Source organism: Diachasma alloeum, unplaced genomic scaffold, assembly GCF_001412515.2.
Source record: "Diachasma alloeum isolate Michigan unplaced genomic scaffold, Dall2.0 Dall_scaffold_00284, whole genome shotgun sequence".
Classification (NCBI taxonomy): domain Eukaryota; kingdom Metazoa; phylum Arthropoda; class Insecta; order Hymenoptera; family Braconidae; genus Diachasma; species Diachasma alloeum.
In genome coordinates this window covers 861,617-879,076 of record NW_021680423.1, presented here as the reverse complement: position 1 = coordinate 879,076, position 17,460 = coordinate 861,617, and the positions used below count along the sequence as shown (strand labels likewise).

The window sequence follows — 17,460 nt, the reverse complement described above, 5'->3', positions numbered from 1 at the left end:
AATTTTAATTTTCAGGGTGCCTTGTAGAACGTTACGTGGAACAGTCCATAGGGTGAATGCTGGAAAGAACCAATTGTAAATAAGACAATTAATAAGTCCAACTTAGTAAGACGAGGAGACAACAGAAGGAGTGTGGTGGAATTCAACTAAAAGTACTAAAATACCCAGCGAAGCAAATTATTGTACTATATAATATTGATTAATGACCATTTAATAATGTAACCATTATTTTAATTTTTTGTACAAAGTGAGAATACACGGATGAGAAATAATTAATATCAAATCTGTTGTGTTTATTTTTCTCAATCATCATTCAAAGTCAATTAAACTGAGCATTCCGATGTGAGTTCTCAGGTCTTCAATTAATCATTATGAACAAACAAAATCATCACTGAACTTCTTGCAGAAGAACTAGACCAGATAAATGGTCGAAATACGATGGTAAAAATAACGATAACCAAAAATTTTCATAATTTCCTTCTGAAATTCAACTACTGAACCTTATATTCCGATGACTCTCTCAAGGTATATTCCTAGAAAACGGGGTTTTTTAACGATTGTCCTCATGTTTTTCATAGATAATGATTATAATATTCGCCAGCTATTGAAAAAAAATCTAACTAACTGTACTACACAGTTAGGAGATGGTAAATAATGAAATGCGCGCTTCTAGCATGTGAGGCAAAACGGTTCTTATGATATTCTTGAAAAACGAATCCGTGCTATATTGAAAAATTCCGAAAACGTAGATTCAAAAAAAATTATACTATTTTGTACTGATTAAGATTTCGTATATGGGGTGTTTCATACTATTTCAAGCGGCTTTTTTCGATTTCGATGCAAATTGAATATGAAGCATACCATTCCAAGCATACCATGAAGTGTTATTTTTTAAAAATACCTAGAAAACGAATTTCTTAATAAGTCCAACTTATTAAGATGAGCAGACAAAAAAAGAAGTGTGGTGAAATTCAATAAATTGAGTCATTTAGAATTTTTTCTGGAAATCCATAGGAACTAACTCTTGGGTGGTATTGTCTTGGGATATACCTTGATGTTCAATGCCTCAACAATAAGTCAACCTCAATGTTCCAATAATAAGTTAACCTCAAGGCGGTGTAAATTCAAAAGACAATTATCAAAATTTATTCTTACGTTACGACGTCACTTCGTTATGTGAATAAAGAAATGACGTCAAAAATGATGTCTAAATCATACACGTAATGCCCTAGGATAATTCATCTCACAGACTGCAATTGTGTGGCCACCTGGGGAAAGGTATTACGTCTTTTATATTCGCAATGCCTAGTACTGCCTGTAAATATCTTTCAAAACCCATTCCAAATCCCCCAGTGGGCACATTTCCATATTTCCTGAGGTCCAAATACCAGGAGACATCACCTGTGGGTGGAATTTTCTCTTGGAGCTTTTCGTAGTTGTCTTCACGAAGACTTCCACCAAACAGTTCACCGACTTGTGGCGCTAGAAGATCCATTGCTGCAACCTGAAGGAATCCAAAAAAACGTAAACTTGAAAGGAAACATTTTTCTTTCAAATTCTACATAATTGAAAAATCATCTTTACCTTGGTATCATCGTCCTTGCACTCCTTCATGTAAAACGGTTTAATATTCTTTGGCCAATTGAGTATAAAAACAGGAATTCCTCCGTTGAATTCAACCAGAAACAACTCTTGCTCCTTCGAGAGAGCTTCTCCTCTTTTCACGTCGACTGCAAGCTTATCAGAGTGCCTGTCGAGTATATCGAAAGCCTCACCATAGGTGAAAACTCCGAAGGATTTATCCAACCACGCTGGTGGAGCGGCACCAAGGTTCTGAGCATCCGCTGCACCCCTCTCGAACAAAGTAGAAGTGACTCCCTTGACAAGAAGCTCAGCCTCAGCAGCCACGTCTTCTACATTATCCACAAATGCCATTTCAGCTTCTATCATATAGAACTCAGAAAGATGCAATCGTGACTTAGAATTTTCTGCTCTAAATGTTGGTCCAAACGTGTATACTCTTGACAAAGCCCTGAAAGAATTGATCAGTAATTAGTAATTAAGGATAATCGACCAGAAGATCTCGTGAATTAAATTGCTATATAATTTATCGAAGAGAACCGATCGGTATAATGCGAATTGTTGAAGAATGGGGAAGAATTTCTACACAGTTTTTTGTTTTCATTCTAGTGGAGGTCATCTTTGAATTATTAAACCGATCAGATCATTTTAAAAGGTAACGAACTTCTTTAAAAAGAGAGTACTATAAGTTTAAAAAATCACGAGTTATTGAAGTTAGAATGTTTATGTTTCTGCCATATTCCATATGAGTAAAAACTAATAATTCGTGTGAAAAAATCCATCGTTTATCTATTGTCCATTATCCACGTAGTACTACTCACATTTTGAGATGGTCAACTTTTTTCCCTAAAATTTTCGAAAAAATGCGCAGAAAAACAATTGCTTGACCCTTTTTCGATATTTGACTCATGCAGTTTTTTTAAATTAAAAAATTGACTGAACATGAGGAACTATTCGAGATTAAAGTATTTGTACATTTATACTGATTAAGATGTCGTATATGGAAACAGTGACTCATGATTGTTTTTATGTACATTTTTAGACAATTTTGAAGAAAAAAATTATATATCAAAAACATGAATGGCCCAAATTTTTATGTTGAACAAAACGAAACTAGCTGTGTAGGGGTCGAATTGCAAAAAACCAATTCTTAATTGTTATTGTACCCATTTTTTTTTTAATTTTGAGGGTCTGTAGCTTAAAAATTCGAGGCCCTGGACTATTTTTAACATTTTAAGCATCTGCGGGGCAAACGAACAATAAACAATTTTTTTTTGCACTAATTATTCGTTTTTAGACATATATAATTGATCTTCAGTGCATGAGAAATCGCACTTCAATAGCCCGCGACTTTTAAAACTCATAGTAGTCTCCCCTTAAATATCTTGAATTTGAGAATCGTATTCTTGCCTAGTCGTTTATTTTTTGCAACAAACAACTGCGATTACTAAATTAGTATATTGTGCAGTTGCTAGAGTTTTCGTTCATAAAAATTAATAACAATAATAATAATAATAATAAGAGACGAAAACACTATTCGAAATGTCACAAAGATACAAGGAGTTCGTTACCTTCTAATCACATATACTATTTGCCTTTTTTCAATCCCTTCAAATCACCTTGCTGTAATCTCCAAATGCAACTGCCCTGAGACAGTCAAAAATGTTTTAGCATCGAAATACGTCTCCTCCCGATTCTTTCCTTCTTTCTTCATACTATCAATCAACTCAACACTATCTGGCACAACGTTAAACACCTCCCCAGCCCCCTCGCAATCGTTAGAAGTTAAAATTGGTGTGTGTACATTAACAAAACCTCGACTCCGCATGTGCTCACCTACAGCTGACGTAGCCAAGTCCCTTAGCCTCAGAACACTCGAGAATTGTCGTGTTCTGGGTCTCAAGTGCAAGTATTGTCTAATATATTCCTGGCTATATTGTTTCCTCGGTAAAAATGGATAACTATCGAGATCACAGGTACCAAGGACTTCAACCTCTTCAGCTCTCACTTCTGCTCTGCCATTTGGGGCACTTGCTACTTCACCGATTATACTGATACTGCTTCCATAACACAAATTATCTGGTTTCAAGTCTTTCTTCATGACGATTTGTAAATGCTGATTGGTGGATCCATCGTTTATGTCCAGAAAAATGTTGTCCTTCATTTTACGAAGTGCTCGGACCCATCCCTAAACATAAAACCGACAACAAAATGTAAAAGTTTATAAATGAAGTATGAAAAAACTTTATAGGTAGAGAAATGGATTCCAATAATTCTCGTACCCATTCGTTTCTTGCTAAAATTAAAAGTCAAATTGAATATAACGTTATTATCTAATACTAACAAATAAGTGGGAAATTGCTCTTGTATTGTATATAGTAGAGATATCTTTGTTAATAAATTAGCAATTTGCTTCCGAATGGTTATTTTGGACATCATTTCTGTCTATCATGTACCATTCATTGTTTATTTCATTTTATTAAATTGAATTAGATTTCCTTTCACCTAATTTTGTCAGATTTTCAACTTAGTTAAATGTTATCATCATCATTATTCTTATTATCCCTTTTCTTCTATACAATCGATTGTCTTTTTTACAGTTCTATCTGTCCCCTCAGCCCTTCGATAAAATATTAATGTAAAATATTATTTTCACATACTTGAATGAATTTGAAACATCACGTTTGAAGAAACCATCAGAAAACTCACTTTCAGGGAAATTCATGAAAAATTCAAAATTTTCTACAATCATCATAAAAATCAAATCAACCAATATAGCTATCGTAATCATCTTTCAATTCCGACTTAATGACATTAAAATAAACATTTGAAACTATGATTGAATTCATTTGAAGCATGATATTCAAATATATCCCCGAAATTCTGATTGTCAAAAAATACAAAATTTTTGAAAATTGTTGAATAAATCAAAATAACTATTTATGCTATCGCCTTCATCTTCGTACTCGGTCAAAGAGACATCCAAACAAACTTTTTAAGTCATCATTCAATCAATTCAGAACATTTTTTAGTTATCGTGGGACTACCGATTTTCGAAAAAATTCAAAAAATAAAAAAATAATATGATGAATTAAATTTTAATGAATGGCGATCGATAGGGCTCAATAATATCTACATTTAAAAAAAAGATTCAGTTCCATCCATTCATTAGCGAGTAATTGAAGAAAAACTTGACCACACACATACGTACCGACACGGTCTAAAAATTGCATTTTCAGACTTTTTGGATCATAATGGGTCGATGTAACATAAAAAATCCAAAACTTGAATGTGAACGATTCCAATGCTTTCATTCGGAAGCAAAAAACACATGGCTACGAAAATAATTGATATCTATTTTGTTAATTTCGCATAACTTCCATGGCTTCCCAAATCAATTTTTGTTCTTAAAAAAATCTTAGAAACCCATCTTATACCATCGAAAGCACTTTGTGAACACCCTCAATTACCTTAAATTATCAAGAATATTAATCAATTGTATTTCAATTGAGGGTCGATTAAGTCACAACAAATAAAAATAATTAAAATTATATGCTCTTCATTTCCGTAATATTGACAATCATATCATCTTCTAGGACATTCAATTATTATTATTTCGATTCGGTTAGTGTTTCCAGAATAGGGAAATTTTTGTTTTCAATAAAAAATACTTCATAAACCATCAGGAAATGTAAATTCAGAAGTTTTAAGGACTTGAATCATGTAAGGTGGAAAGATTGTAATTGTGCAATAAATTCAAAGAGGAAAATATGTCTTTCTCAATACACTCAACATTAGAGCCTTGAAGACAGAGACAAATCAATGTAGATATTTAAGAAAGAGATCTCTGCTCACATAATGGACCGTATATGTAATATTTTTATAAATCGGAGTAAATGTGTAGGTTTGAATGCTTCAATAAGTATCAGAAAAAAGCGCGTTTAGGGAGTTTAAATAGAAAATATGTATTAGATTATATTCACAGAAACTTTTGCATCGGAATAGAGGAGAATTCTTCTGAATTCTATGTGGAATCGTCCCTAGAATTTTTTATAGGATAATTTCATGGAAATGTTTAATTCACAATAGTTAAATTCTAGCAATGACTTCTTGGACTTCTTAGAATGTTGTCTACGCCATTTGGATTTGGAAAAATCTGCAAGAAATTCCTTGTTGTTGAAAATTATTTTTTCGACAATTCCTAAAAATTCAAGGTAGATTCTCCAATTTCGATGAGAGCATTTCTTGTAAATCGCTCTATTTCACTTATCTCTGAAGATATTCATGATGAATATATGTCGCCTTACGACTTATTTATCACTGAATTCATAATTAAATTCAGTACACGTGAAATTCATTGGATTAAACGACTTTCGATCACACTAACCTGCACTCTAGTCCGTTTTCCCAACGATTCCTTAGCATTGGCTTCTGAAATATTTGGAAAACTATGGACTCCAGGAAATTTTTGGAAACCCCGAGGTGTCAACAAGTGTTTCAAACATCCGGGCAGCATTTTGGAGTGGTTTTGTAGATCCCGAGCGCAATTTTGGAGTATTATTTCGAGGTTAGGGACAACATCGGAGCACTGACGAGTCGAACAGGGGTTAGTGGACTGCAGACGGGATAAACAGGGGTTAGGGCATTGTTGTTCTTCACCATTTCAACACTTGTAATGTTTTCGTAAAATTAGATTACATCCTCATCATGTCTCACAATAACAAAGGATAAATTGAACGCTGATAATGGTTTAGTGTATGTATAATTTTTATCATTTTTATTTGAACGTCGTTTTTATGATACTTGACATAGTTTTCCATTCTCAACGATTGCCATTTTCAATGTTCAAAACAGTTATTTTACCGACAGGATAAAACAGCACATATTACGACAGCTGATTCACCCACAAATCAACATATCAAAACGATCAAAACGCACCAAATCAGTCTCAACGAAATATGCGCACAGAATTATCATAGTTCTCAGAGTAGAAAATAGTTCTACACAGTTAATCAATTTTCCAGTGATTAGAGAGTGGTTTTTGGCACCAAAAAACAATCTGGCTGGATCTGGTGAAAATGGGATGCTGTTGCAGTTTATTCCAGAAGGACAGTGGACCTCAGGTATAGTGATGTTTCATTCCAATTTTATACTTTTTAGTCTGTTGTTATCCGCTCAGTTAAAATGTGTATACATGCATAAACAATTATTAATCGGTTGTAAGGGGGATTTACGTACCGATTATTCCGGTTTAGTTATAATTGAGTGATAAGTACATACTTGTGGAATTTATTGCTTTTTAGGGTTAGAGGCGTTTTTTCAATGGTCTCTTCGTTGTTCATTATTTCGCTTGATAAAATTTTTTCAGGGTTCGGAGGTTAATGAGAGGACACATCTGTTGGTTGATCCCGTCAGTAATAATACGAATATACCCAGAGTTCATAGGTAAAACAACAAAATGAATACCCATTTGTTCAGAATTAAAAGAATGTATCACGAATTTTCTAATTTTATTCATGAAATTGTTTCTTCTGTGCAGTGATGATTATGTAAATCAGTACGCAAGCTCAGTACCAAAGAAAACAGATGAGCAAAGTGCACTGACTAGGATTCTCCATGAAACTGCAGCGTGAGTTTTTTTCTCCAATTTAGGGCAAAGCATCAATAAACTTTTTTCATGAGAAATTGTTAATTGTACAAACAGGGACTCATTCGAAACTACATCAGAGTATTTTGCTTCCGAATGGGAGCTTTTATAAAAATACTAGGCGTAGCCTCCTAGTACTTTTTTTAAAAATAGGGTAGGCCGACCAGTGTTCAAATATGTCCGGTGATCGAACTAATTTACATATTTATTGCAGAACAAATACATAATGCAATAAAATCGAACTGTTATCCTCTTCAAAAACCAATGCAATGTTCACAACTCTAATTCAATGATTCTATGAAACCATGAAGTCTTACGAAATACTATACTTAAGGCCCGGGTGTCACAATAAAAAAAACGCCGAAAAAAAGATGACCATTTTCATAGTGTTTTTGAATAATATTGGGGAATAAACCCAATAGGGAGGAAATTGCAAATTGATAATTTGATGTATCTAATGGCTGTCAGATCGTTGGTTACCATGATAAATTATCCATTCGCTATTTCCTCTCCATCGGACTTATTTCTTAATCTTTATTAAAAACGCTCATTGAAAATGTTCAGTTTTTTTCTACTTTTTTTAATTGTACACCAATAATTTTGGGGACTGCTGCGTGATGTAAAATCCAATGGAAATCGTGATACATTTTAGATTATGAAGATGGAACAACAATCGAGATAACGTTCGAAAGATAGTCCATCGGGGCGTTAAATTGCTATTAACGCTGGACGGTTCACCTTATCTTTGGCGTGAAGGTTCAAAGAATTTTGGCAAGAAAAAAAGTCCTACGGAAGGGGTTTTTCGATGAATCCTGTTGAAACTCTTCGGTTTCTAGACACACGAAGAATAATACTAATATCTATTTTTGATTCTTTGTTTTTATTGTTGTCAACAGAAATGTTATTGATGTTGGTGCCCTTGATTCCCACAATTTGGAGCAACATGAGTACATGGACAGATCGCGGGCGTATGCTAAGAGGATAGAGTCAGGTGGTGTCAAGGTTCCACAAGCGAATCCTTGCTTATTGAAGGATGTTCCAGCCCCTGAAAAAATCCTTTCTGCTGACCCTATTGCCCCTGAAGATCATGAACTGGTAAATTGACTTTCTCCTTCCGTAATTTTCCGTAATAAATCCAACTGCACCCCATTCAGGCCAGGAATGTAACGGAAACCATGGAAAACCCCAGTCCTACAGCCGTCCGATATTGCAGGATCCTATTATACCCAACGAATTGAGCAGGAGATCAGTTCATTATTAAAATCAGTTTTCTCACATCATTGTTTTTTTTAACCAAATTATGCGCAAATTCCTTTTTAAAATATTTGAGATTATGCACTTTGNTCTTCAAAAACCAATGCAATGTTCACAACTCTAATTCAATGATTCTATGAAACCATGAAGTCTTACGAAATACTATACTTAAGGCCCGGGTGTCACAATAAAAAAAACGCCGAAAAAAAGATGACCATTTTCATAGTGTTTTTGAATAATATTGGGGAATAAACCCAATAGGGAGGAAATTGCAAATTGATAATTTGATGTATCTAATGGCTGTCAGATCGTTGGTTACCATGATAAATTATCCATTCGCTATTTCCTCTCCATCGGACTTATTTCTTAATCTTTATTAAAAACGCTCATTGAAAATGTTCAGTTTTTTTCTACTTTTTTTAATTGTACACCAATAATTTTGGGGACTGCTGCGTGATGTAAAATCCAATGGAAATCGTGATACATTTTAGATTATGAAGATGGAACAACAATCGAGATAACGTTCGAAAGATAGTCCATCGGGGCGTTAAATTGCTATTAACGCTGGACGGTTCACCTTATCTTTGGCGTGAAGGTTCAAAGAATTTTGGCAAGAAAAAAAGTCCTACGGAAGGGGTTTTTCGATGAATCCTGTTGAAACTCTTCGGTTTCTAGACACACGAAGAATAATACTAATATCTATTTTTGATTCTTTGTTTTTATTGTTGTCAACAGAAATGTTATTGATGTTGGTGCCCTTGATTCCCACAATTTGGAGCAACATGAGTACATGGACAGATCGCGGGCGTATGCTAAGAGGATAGAGTCAGGTGGTGTCAAGGTTCCACAAGCGAATCCTTGCTTATTGAAGGATGTTCCAGCCCCTGAAAAAATCCTTTCTGCTGACCCTATTGCCCCTGAAGATCATGAACTGGTAAATTGACTTTCTCCTTCCGTAATTTTCCGTAATAAATCCAACTGCACCCCATTCAGGCCAGGAATGTAACGGAAACCATGGAAAACCCCAGTCCTACAGCCGTCCGATATTGCAGGATCCTATTATACCCAACGAATTGAGCAGGAGATCAGTTCATTATTAAAATCAGTTTTCTCACATCATTGTTTTTTTTAACCAAATTATGCGCAAATTCCTTTTTAAAATATTTGAGATTATGCACTTTGCCCTGTTTTCGATACTTCAACATTTTTTTCCCAAAACTAGACGTGGTAGAGAGATTTCTCAAATGGATGTGAAATCAGTGCAAAAATACTATAGGACTGTATTAGTTGGCTTTTCGAGGTTCAACCCATTTAAATTTTGTTGCACCGTGTAATAAATCGTTTAAAAAACGTGAGGTGATACAACCAACCGATAATTCCACGATTAAATTGAGTTATACGATTTTTAGTTACGGATGAAAACATCGTAGTTGTAGAAATTTAAGGTTCCTAAATTTTTTTCATTAGGACGGTTGAATTTTGTGGGATTACTAAAAAGAATGCTATTTTAAATCATGTCTGTATGTGACGTTTTTAATTGATTCGCTGTAGGGTGAACAGTCTAATTATCCAACAATTAACGCTCTTCGGACGTTCAGACAATAATTTGAAAATGAACTATTTCTTGAAAAAATAAAAAAAAATACTGGTCGATTCCAAATTCAGTAGATTTCAGAAAAAAAAGAAAAAAACATTATGTCATGAGAAATAATCGGGAAAAATAAAAAATTAAGTTCAAATCCAAAAGACCTATTACGGAACACTTTTGCCAAATATGGAACTTCGTGTGGCCAATTACGGAACATTAGAACTTTATGAGACGGTGAAGGGTTAGGAACCCGAAGTAATAAGGATATTTTTACAGAAAAATGTTAACAAGTTCAGATTATAATTGAACATTGAAATTGTAATGCGGATTTTATTATGCAAAGAACTAGTAAACAAACGTAAAAATGAGTAATGTCGATCCCATAAACTCGACTTTGTTTGTATATGAATTGGTCAGAACAATTTAGCAAGGAATTGAAACATAAATATCATTATATTTTCAACTTATCAATTATTTACATACTTTCAACTGAACCACTACGGCACGTGCCAATCGAAAACATCAGTGTTCCGCCGATATCAAATACCATGAAAACCCAGCCCAAATGGCGGAACACCCATATGTTTCTAGCCATAAGAACTTTGAGATAAAATCAATGCAAAAATATGACAAAATAAAGCTTTTAGGAACAATATTAGTCTGGACTTAAGACATTTGATGATTATTAACTCAAGTAACTTCGCTCAGCAAATTAGTGGTTACAGTGTTACATCTAACAACTCACCTGTCGCAAAGTGGCTGAAAATGACAGTCGGCAGGGTTTATTTCCATTATTGAGCGGAAAACAACAGATAGACCACCAAATATATTCTCATATTATAAATGGAAATATCGACTTAATCAAAAAAATCGATTCAATAGATAGGTAAATATTCCTGAAATCTGGCAAAATATTTCAGTGTTCCGTTAATGAGGGGGGGGGGGGCCCGCAATTGGACTGTTCACCCTATTGGAGAGCTTTACATGGACTGAAAATCTATCACGACAGAGCAAAGAATAATTCAATTAAATACAATAATATGTGGACGTCCGCAGGAAAAGGAACCACTTTGTCGATTCTAGTTTTCAAGATATTCACGTTTCTGTCTCAGCAACTCCCATTTACATCAAGGTTGAATTGTTTTTTTCATTTTCTCCGGCGACGTCATTTTTGACCCTATGAGGATCATTTTGGGCTCAAAATGTGCGCAATGTTATAAATATTATCAGAGTATATATAACTCCATATCGACAAAGTGGTCCCTTTTCATGCGGACGTCCACAAATGAAGTTATGAACCATTAAAAGATCATGTACAAATTATCCGTTCCGTAGGATGTTGCAAATTTATTAAGAAAAATAGCCATTCTTTGAAGAACACAAAAGCAATAACTCACTTGCTTCACATTCCATTTCTCCGTTCGCAATAAAATTGCCAATCCTAATACATTAATTGAAGGACGGGATGTATGATTTTTCGATAGTTATCTTTGATCAACCGGTTATCATTATCGGGCGGGAATCGAAAACTTGGAACGATCCTTTGTTGTACTTCCCATAGACAATAAATAATAGAAAAATTTTTCGCATGAGTCATACATTTTGGAAACATTCATCCATTACTTTTCTACTGCAGAAAAAAACAATAATTCTCAACATAAAGGAATTGCAGTATTTGCTTTCATTGAGTCTCCGCCGAAATGAGATCTGGTTTGAACAGTATTTATGTCAGGTTTTACACTGTGACCTTCTTTTTATTTTGTGGTAAATTAATACGAATCACGTTCGACGGTTTTTTTGTGATTTATTGTCGACGTTCAGGCTAACAGAAGATATCTTCCAAATTTTAATTTTTTTATGTCGCGCCGTGCAATAAGTCGAGTTTATCGCACGCTGCGCTTCGCGCAGCCTGCTCAAAACTCGACTTCTGCACGACTTGACATAAAATATTATAGAGCACTCGGTAATAAATTTCGTTTTCAACGAATGTGTGTACAGACTTCGCCTCCGGCTCGGCCTGTAAACTACACATTCGTTGAAAACGAAATTTGTGCCCTTGTACTCTAATGTACTATAACCTTCCTGAAATATCATGATTGTTAACCCTCTGAGGTGAATGGGCGATTCCACCACTACACCCACACTTTCTGTACGAATTGTCCGTCCCCATTCCGCCGGACAAATTACTACTCAGGCCGACTTTCACCTTAGAGGGTTAAGGTATATTCCAAGGCAACAAGGCAATCAGACCCAAAAGTTAGTCCCTATGAATTTCCGGAAAAAATTCTAAATGGCTTAATTTATTGCATTCTCATAAGTTATTGAGTTTTTCTCTCCTCACGTGTTATTGATGCAGACAACAATACCCGTTTGAATTAATTAAGAAATCATTTGTTAATTTTTTAAAAATCAAATAGGAAATGATTTCCGAAATTACCAGTTTTTAGAGTTGAATATCGCAGAGTTGACATCGTAAGAACCATTTTCTCATAGGATGGAAAAATGATGTTCGGGGGAACCCACAACCCCTGTTTGGCCTATGCCACGCGTGTTAGATGCCCGGATTTCATTATTTATTATCTACTGAACTGTGTAGTACAGCTTGTTAGCATTTTTTTCCATAGCTGGGGACTAGTATAAATATTATCTATGAAAAACATAGGGACAATCTTAAGAAAATCGTGTTTTCTAGGGATAAGCGGCTACGTAACTTAGACGGCAATTACCATGTGAGCAGAAAATTTCAATCCTTTTTTTTTCTAGGTTGAAATGATTATGTTGAAAGATACGAATTCTTACATACTGGAGAACATTATTATGAAGCTAGTCAGAATTTGATTCTTCGGTCGTTGGTTCACCTTAGAAAAAAACTGGATTGACATTTTCTACCTTGATGGTAACTGCTGTCCAAATTATATAGTCACTTAAGGTGTTTCGTGCGAAAAAGGTAAATAATGAGCTTCATCTGGAATTCATGTAGAATATTTATAATCACAATTCAAGTTATTAGCGATTGAAGTTGTTGCTTAGACATGGGCTCTTATGGAGATTTTTCTGTTTAGCATGAAATTATATTATCAGCTCAGATGGTTTCATGCGTTTCAGCAGTTTCGTGCGAAGTTGAAAAATGAAATGAAAAATTCTATAAGAGGCTCTGTGTAAGAAGCGACTTCAATCGTTAATAACTTGAAAAGGAAACCTGAAAAAATTCAAGGAAAATTCATAGACAATTTTAATTGTGATTATAAACATTCTGACTTCCAGATGAATGTCATTGTTTACCTTTTTCGCATGAAACACCTCAACGTTTCGTGCTAAGAATCTAAAAAAAATTGTTTATAAAACTGTCCGTGATATCCGAAGAGTGCAGGCTTTACGTTAGGATCGAAAAATAATTAACCCTAAATTTTTTCATTTAATTTCCACAGATTACAAATATGCTCAGAAACGCAGTGATTGCGTTGAATGATGTCAAAGTCGAGCATAAAGAGGATCTGGTGGTGCCGTTTCTCGCGTGATTACCAGTAAATCCTGAGGTAAAGGATTCTCCAAGCCCAGCTGAGCTTCAATTCGTGCTTCAGCCATGAAAAGCCTAATAAATTCAACTGGAAATGAATTATATTTATTCTAGATGAATTATCCATTAATCTCACATAGAATCAAGTGGCTCTCTTAAATTCTGAATCGTGAATTTTTCTGTCATTTTTTTCATCGTCTTCATATCGACTTTCATTTGAATTTTGTGAACAACCATTCAAGCATATGTGATATTGTTGAATAATTGTTGTTTTGTTCGAATTCAATCATTCAGTCAGTAATGAGCTATGGATGAAACTTTGTAATTTGTCCCTGAATATGGACGCGGAAGAATGAAGAAAGAAAACATTTTGAGCTTTCGCTAAAAAAATCGGAGAGAAAGAACTAAGTAATTATTTGATTAAAATTATGATTTAATTATACAAAGGAGACTCTCTGATGGAGTGTGTAAAATATAAATATCGAGCTTTATATCCTAGAATACTTATGTTCATATATGAGAATAATGCAACCCTAAAATTATTAGATATAGATAATGTACTTGTAATTAAAATGTGTAAAAATGAATTATACTATGGCATTGTGATATAAAAATTGACTTGATCATTCTGCCTGTAAAAAATTTCAGGCCAGATCTTCCCTTTTAATGAAAGATTTCGCACTATTCTGGGGGATTGGACAAAAATTGGTGGTTATGCGAATTTTAATTTTTCCCTTCGAAATTAGTTCGAAATTCAATTACAAAGATTTTCATCAATGACCCGAGTGGAAATTGCTTCAGGCCCACCTGAAGTTCGATCAGAACTTGATCAGGTTTTTGTAAGGTTCGACTGATCCGGTGATTCCTGATGAGAACCTGACCAAGTTCTGATCCAGCAGATCGGATCCGAAAAACTACAGGCGGGTTCAGATCAAGTTCTGATCAGGTAGGCACGATCTCACCCTGAGGTCGGCTGCCTGACCCCAATTACATCATATTCGAATTTGATGTCTTTGATCGGCATTTGAACGGGGTCAATGATCAAAGAAAAGAAAATGAAGAAAATGATGAAGAGAAAATGATCAGATTCAGATTCGGTCCACCTGACATTAATTTTAATAAGTTTTTCAGATAATTAAATTAACTATCATTATACTATTATAATTAAGCTTTATCAACCATTATCAATAATTATTTTCAATCTTTAAAAAGGATCATTATACTATAATTAAAATAAATTAAATCAATTTAATTTAATAAATTAAATTAAATTAATCAATTTAATTAACAGCCAGCCCTTCTCAAATGCACAGAAGGGAGGGATGATGATGTCGTAAATACGTATTAGAGGAGTATCAAACTTACACGCAAATGATCTTGAGAAAAAAAATCATCGAATGTCTATTCATTTATTAGAGTTATTATTTATTATCATTATTATTATTCATTAATAAAATAAATAAAAATTTAATTGAACATATTTTATCTCTGAGAATACACGCCCACATCTGCCAGATCAGGAATAATCGTAAATTCAGCGATTACCCCGATACAAATCATATAGGTAATGTACAATTTACTCAATAGTAATAGCGTGATAGCGTAGTGGTTCTTATAAAAGGCCTTCGACACCATTTGGTTAGGTGGCCTTATTTATAAATTACTAATAATAATAAAAATGAGTTTTCCCAGTCATCTTCTAAAAATAATCTTCAATATGATACATGACAAAAACTTCATCGTAACAAATGGGTCAATAAACTCCAACAAGAGCTTCCTGGTCAAGAACGGCCTTCAACAAGGAACCGTCAATTCACCAATATTATTTAATTTATACACTCGTGATTTATTGAATCTTTTTGATCTGAACAATGCTCCAGATAAAAAAGCACTGGCATTTGCCGATGACCTACTCATATATTACTCAAATAAAACAGTAACAGAAGTTCAACAAAATTTACAAGCCATCGACAACAAAATTAACGATTACGTCAATTGGAAACTTAAAATAAACCCCAGCAAATATGAAACAATTCTGTTTACCCCTAATAGAGCTAAATAGAACTAATAGAGTCCAGCTTGTACTGATATGTGTAAAAACAGGAAAAATTTCAAACTTAATGGAAAAAAAGATGGATCTGATATTGACATTTCACATAAAAATGTTGTAAGATATTTAGGTATTTACTTCGACAACAAACTAAACTTCAGAAGCTATGTTCAAACTCAACTAAACAAAGCGAACAATGCCTTTAGAGCTTGCTTGAAACTATTTAAGAACAAACATTTACATGTAAGAATTAAAATAATATGCAACCAAGCACTAGTCAGGCCCATACTCACATATGGGTGTCCAATATGGTTTACAATAAATAACAGACAAATGGAACTACTGCGAGCCTTCGAAAGAAAGTGCCTGAGAACAAGTCTAGGCAAATTCCGAACCCCTCAATCTATCAAAAATTTTATAGTAATCATAAGATTTACAAGGAAGCTAATGTTCACAGAATAGACTGCTTCATACTCCAACTCATTAGGAATCACATCTATAAGTCTTCAAAATACATTTATATAAACAATTTAATTGGAGCTCCCTTCTATACTGAAGACAATTATCTAGCAAAAACTCTAACCTCAGGTTTTATTCCCCCTGAAGCCTTTGTTTATTTAGACAAAAAAAACCTAATTCAAAACTCAAACAATATTCCAATTATTTATCATGCCAAAAGGGATAATCAGCCAACTAGAATTACATACAAAGAAAACATAGACTGTGTAACTGACAAGAATCTCATAACATGTGATACTAGTCTATCAGATAGAGATAAAAACTATGATTATAGAATATTTCACAAACTTTACTGGTGGTTACCTGACTCCCACCAAGACAGCTTATCTATCTCTCTCCTCCTGTAATTATTTCCCTCCCTTTTATCTGTACATAATGTATGTAGTAGTTTTTATTATTAGGGGAGGGTGGGGCAAAACGGCCCCCCTTCAATTGTCAATAACTTGTGAATGACATTGTGAAAATTCCCAGTTTCAATCTCATTTTGAAGATAATTTTTCATTCTTCAAAACGAGCTCTAACTCATCCCAATCGGATTATTGAATCGGAAAATAGTGACGATTGAAGGGGGACCGTTTTGCCCCATCCTCCCCTACCTATAAGAGCCTAGTTCTTAAGACGCAAATTAAACCATGTTATTACCAGTTTTACTTGCCAATTTCTGGTTACTATTTTTTTTGCAACAAAAAAAAAATGCCACAGACACACAAATTGAAGAAAGACAAGAGCCATTATCTATCCAATTATCATAGTTATTCTGAGATGCGAAGCGAGCATAGCCCGCATGTATTCTCCAACTATTTCTTAATCATCTAAGCTACGTTTTCTCATGTTTTTTCCGTAGACTATAAAAAAAACTATAGTATTATTATTTTGTAAAACATTTGGCTAAATAAACATATTAAAAAAAAAAATAGCGTAGTATTTAGGGTATAGGATTAACCATCATAGGGTCCCCGGTTCGATCCCCAGCATCGGTAAGAAAATGATAAGCTTTTTCAGAGGTAATAACAGTAGAGATTCATTAAGAGAGGCGGCCTACGGTGAAAAAATTGAATTATCTTTTGTTTTGGATTAATTATCATTGATAATTGTTATTGACACAGATAGACAGGTCATCCGGTTTTCATACAGTTGACTTGATCAAGTTCGGATCCATTCGTCCTGATCAAATCCGGATTGGTCAGAGGNGTACCATCGCCCATAGTGTGTAATACCATACCCCATAGGAATCATTACCATAGCATAGTAATGCTTCCTAAATTTTAGGAATACATACAAGTCGTAAATTTGACATGGGACTC

At 34.2% G+C, this 17,460-nt stretch overlaps 2 protein-coding genes across 2 annotated transcripts; one reads left to right on the top strand and one right to left on the bottom strand.

Annotated features, from left to right (window-relative positions):
• Window positions 1–193: 193 nt before the first annotated feature.
• LOC107038451 (probable asparagine--tRNA ligase, mitochondrial) lies at window positions 194–6,433 on the bottom strand. The gene is made up of 4 exons (XM_015257545.2): window positions 5,969–6,433; window positions 3,201–3,769; window positions 1,585–2,032; window positions 194–1,504 (listed from the first exon to the last, which is right to left on the bottom strand). Exons 1-4 carry the CDS (start codon window positions 6,095–6,097, stop codon window positions 1,244–1,246), a joined length of 1,407 nt encoding a protein of 468 aa, XP_015113031.1. The 5' UTR covers window positions 6,098–6,433; the 3' UTR covers window positions 194–1,243.
• LOC107038452 (ragulator complex protein LAMTOR1) lies at window positions 5,981–14,195 on the top strand. The gene is made up of 6 exons (XM_015257547.2): window positions 5,981–6,336; window positions 6,451–6,704; window positions 6,950–7,026; window positions 7,121–7,210; window positions 8,125–8,323; window positions 13,499–14,195. Exons 2-6 carry the CDS (start codon window positions 6,660–6,662, stop codon window positions 13,586–13,588), a joined length of 501 nt encoding a protein of 166 aa, XP_015113033.1. The 5' UTR covers window positions 5,981–6,336; window positions 6,451–6,659; the 3' UTR covers window positions 13,589–14,195.
• The last annotated feature ends 3,265 nt before the right edge of the window (window positions 14,196–17,460 follow it).

Bases quoted from the DNA above. Each gene is read 5' to 3' on its own strand.
- LOC107038451 (XM_015257545.2), bottom strand. From the start codon at position 6,097: ATGCTGCCCGGATGTTTGAAACACTTGTTGACACCTCGGGGTTTCCAA. The intron at 3,770-5,968 runs GTTAGTGTGATC...TTTTATGTTTAG, and splicing joins GAAAACGGACTAGAGTGCAG to GGATGGGTCCGAGCACTTCG. The intron at 2,033-3,200 runs GTGATTTGAAGG...CAATTCTTTCAG, and splicing joins CATTTGGAGATTACAGCAAG to GGCTTTGTCAAGAGTATACA.
- LOC107038452 (XM_015257547.2), top strand. From the start codon at position 6,660: ATGGGATGCTGTTGCAGTTTATTCCAGAAGGACAGTGGACCTCAG. The intron at 6,705-6,949 runs GTATAGTGATGT...AAATTTTTTCAG, and splicing joins AGAAGGACAGTGGACCTCAG to GGTTCGGAGGTTAATGAGAG. The intron at 8,324-13,498 runs GTAAATTGACTT...TAATTTCCACAG, and splicing joins CCCCTGAAGATCATGAACTG to ATTACAAATATGCTCAGAAA.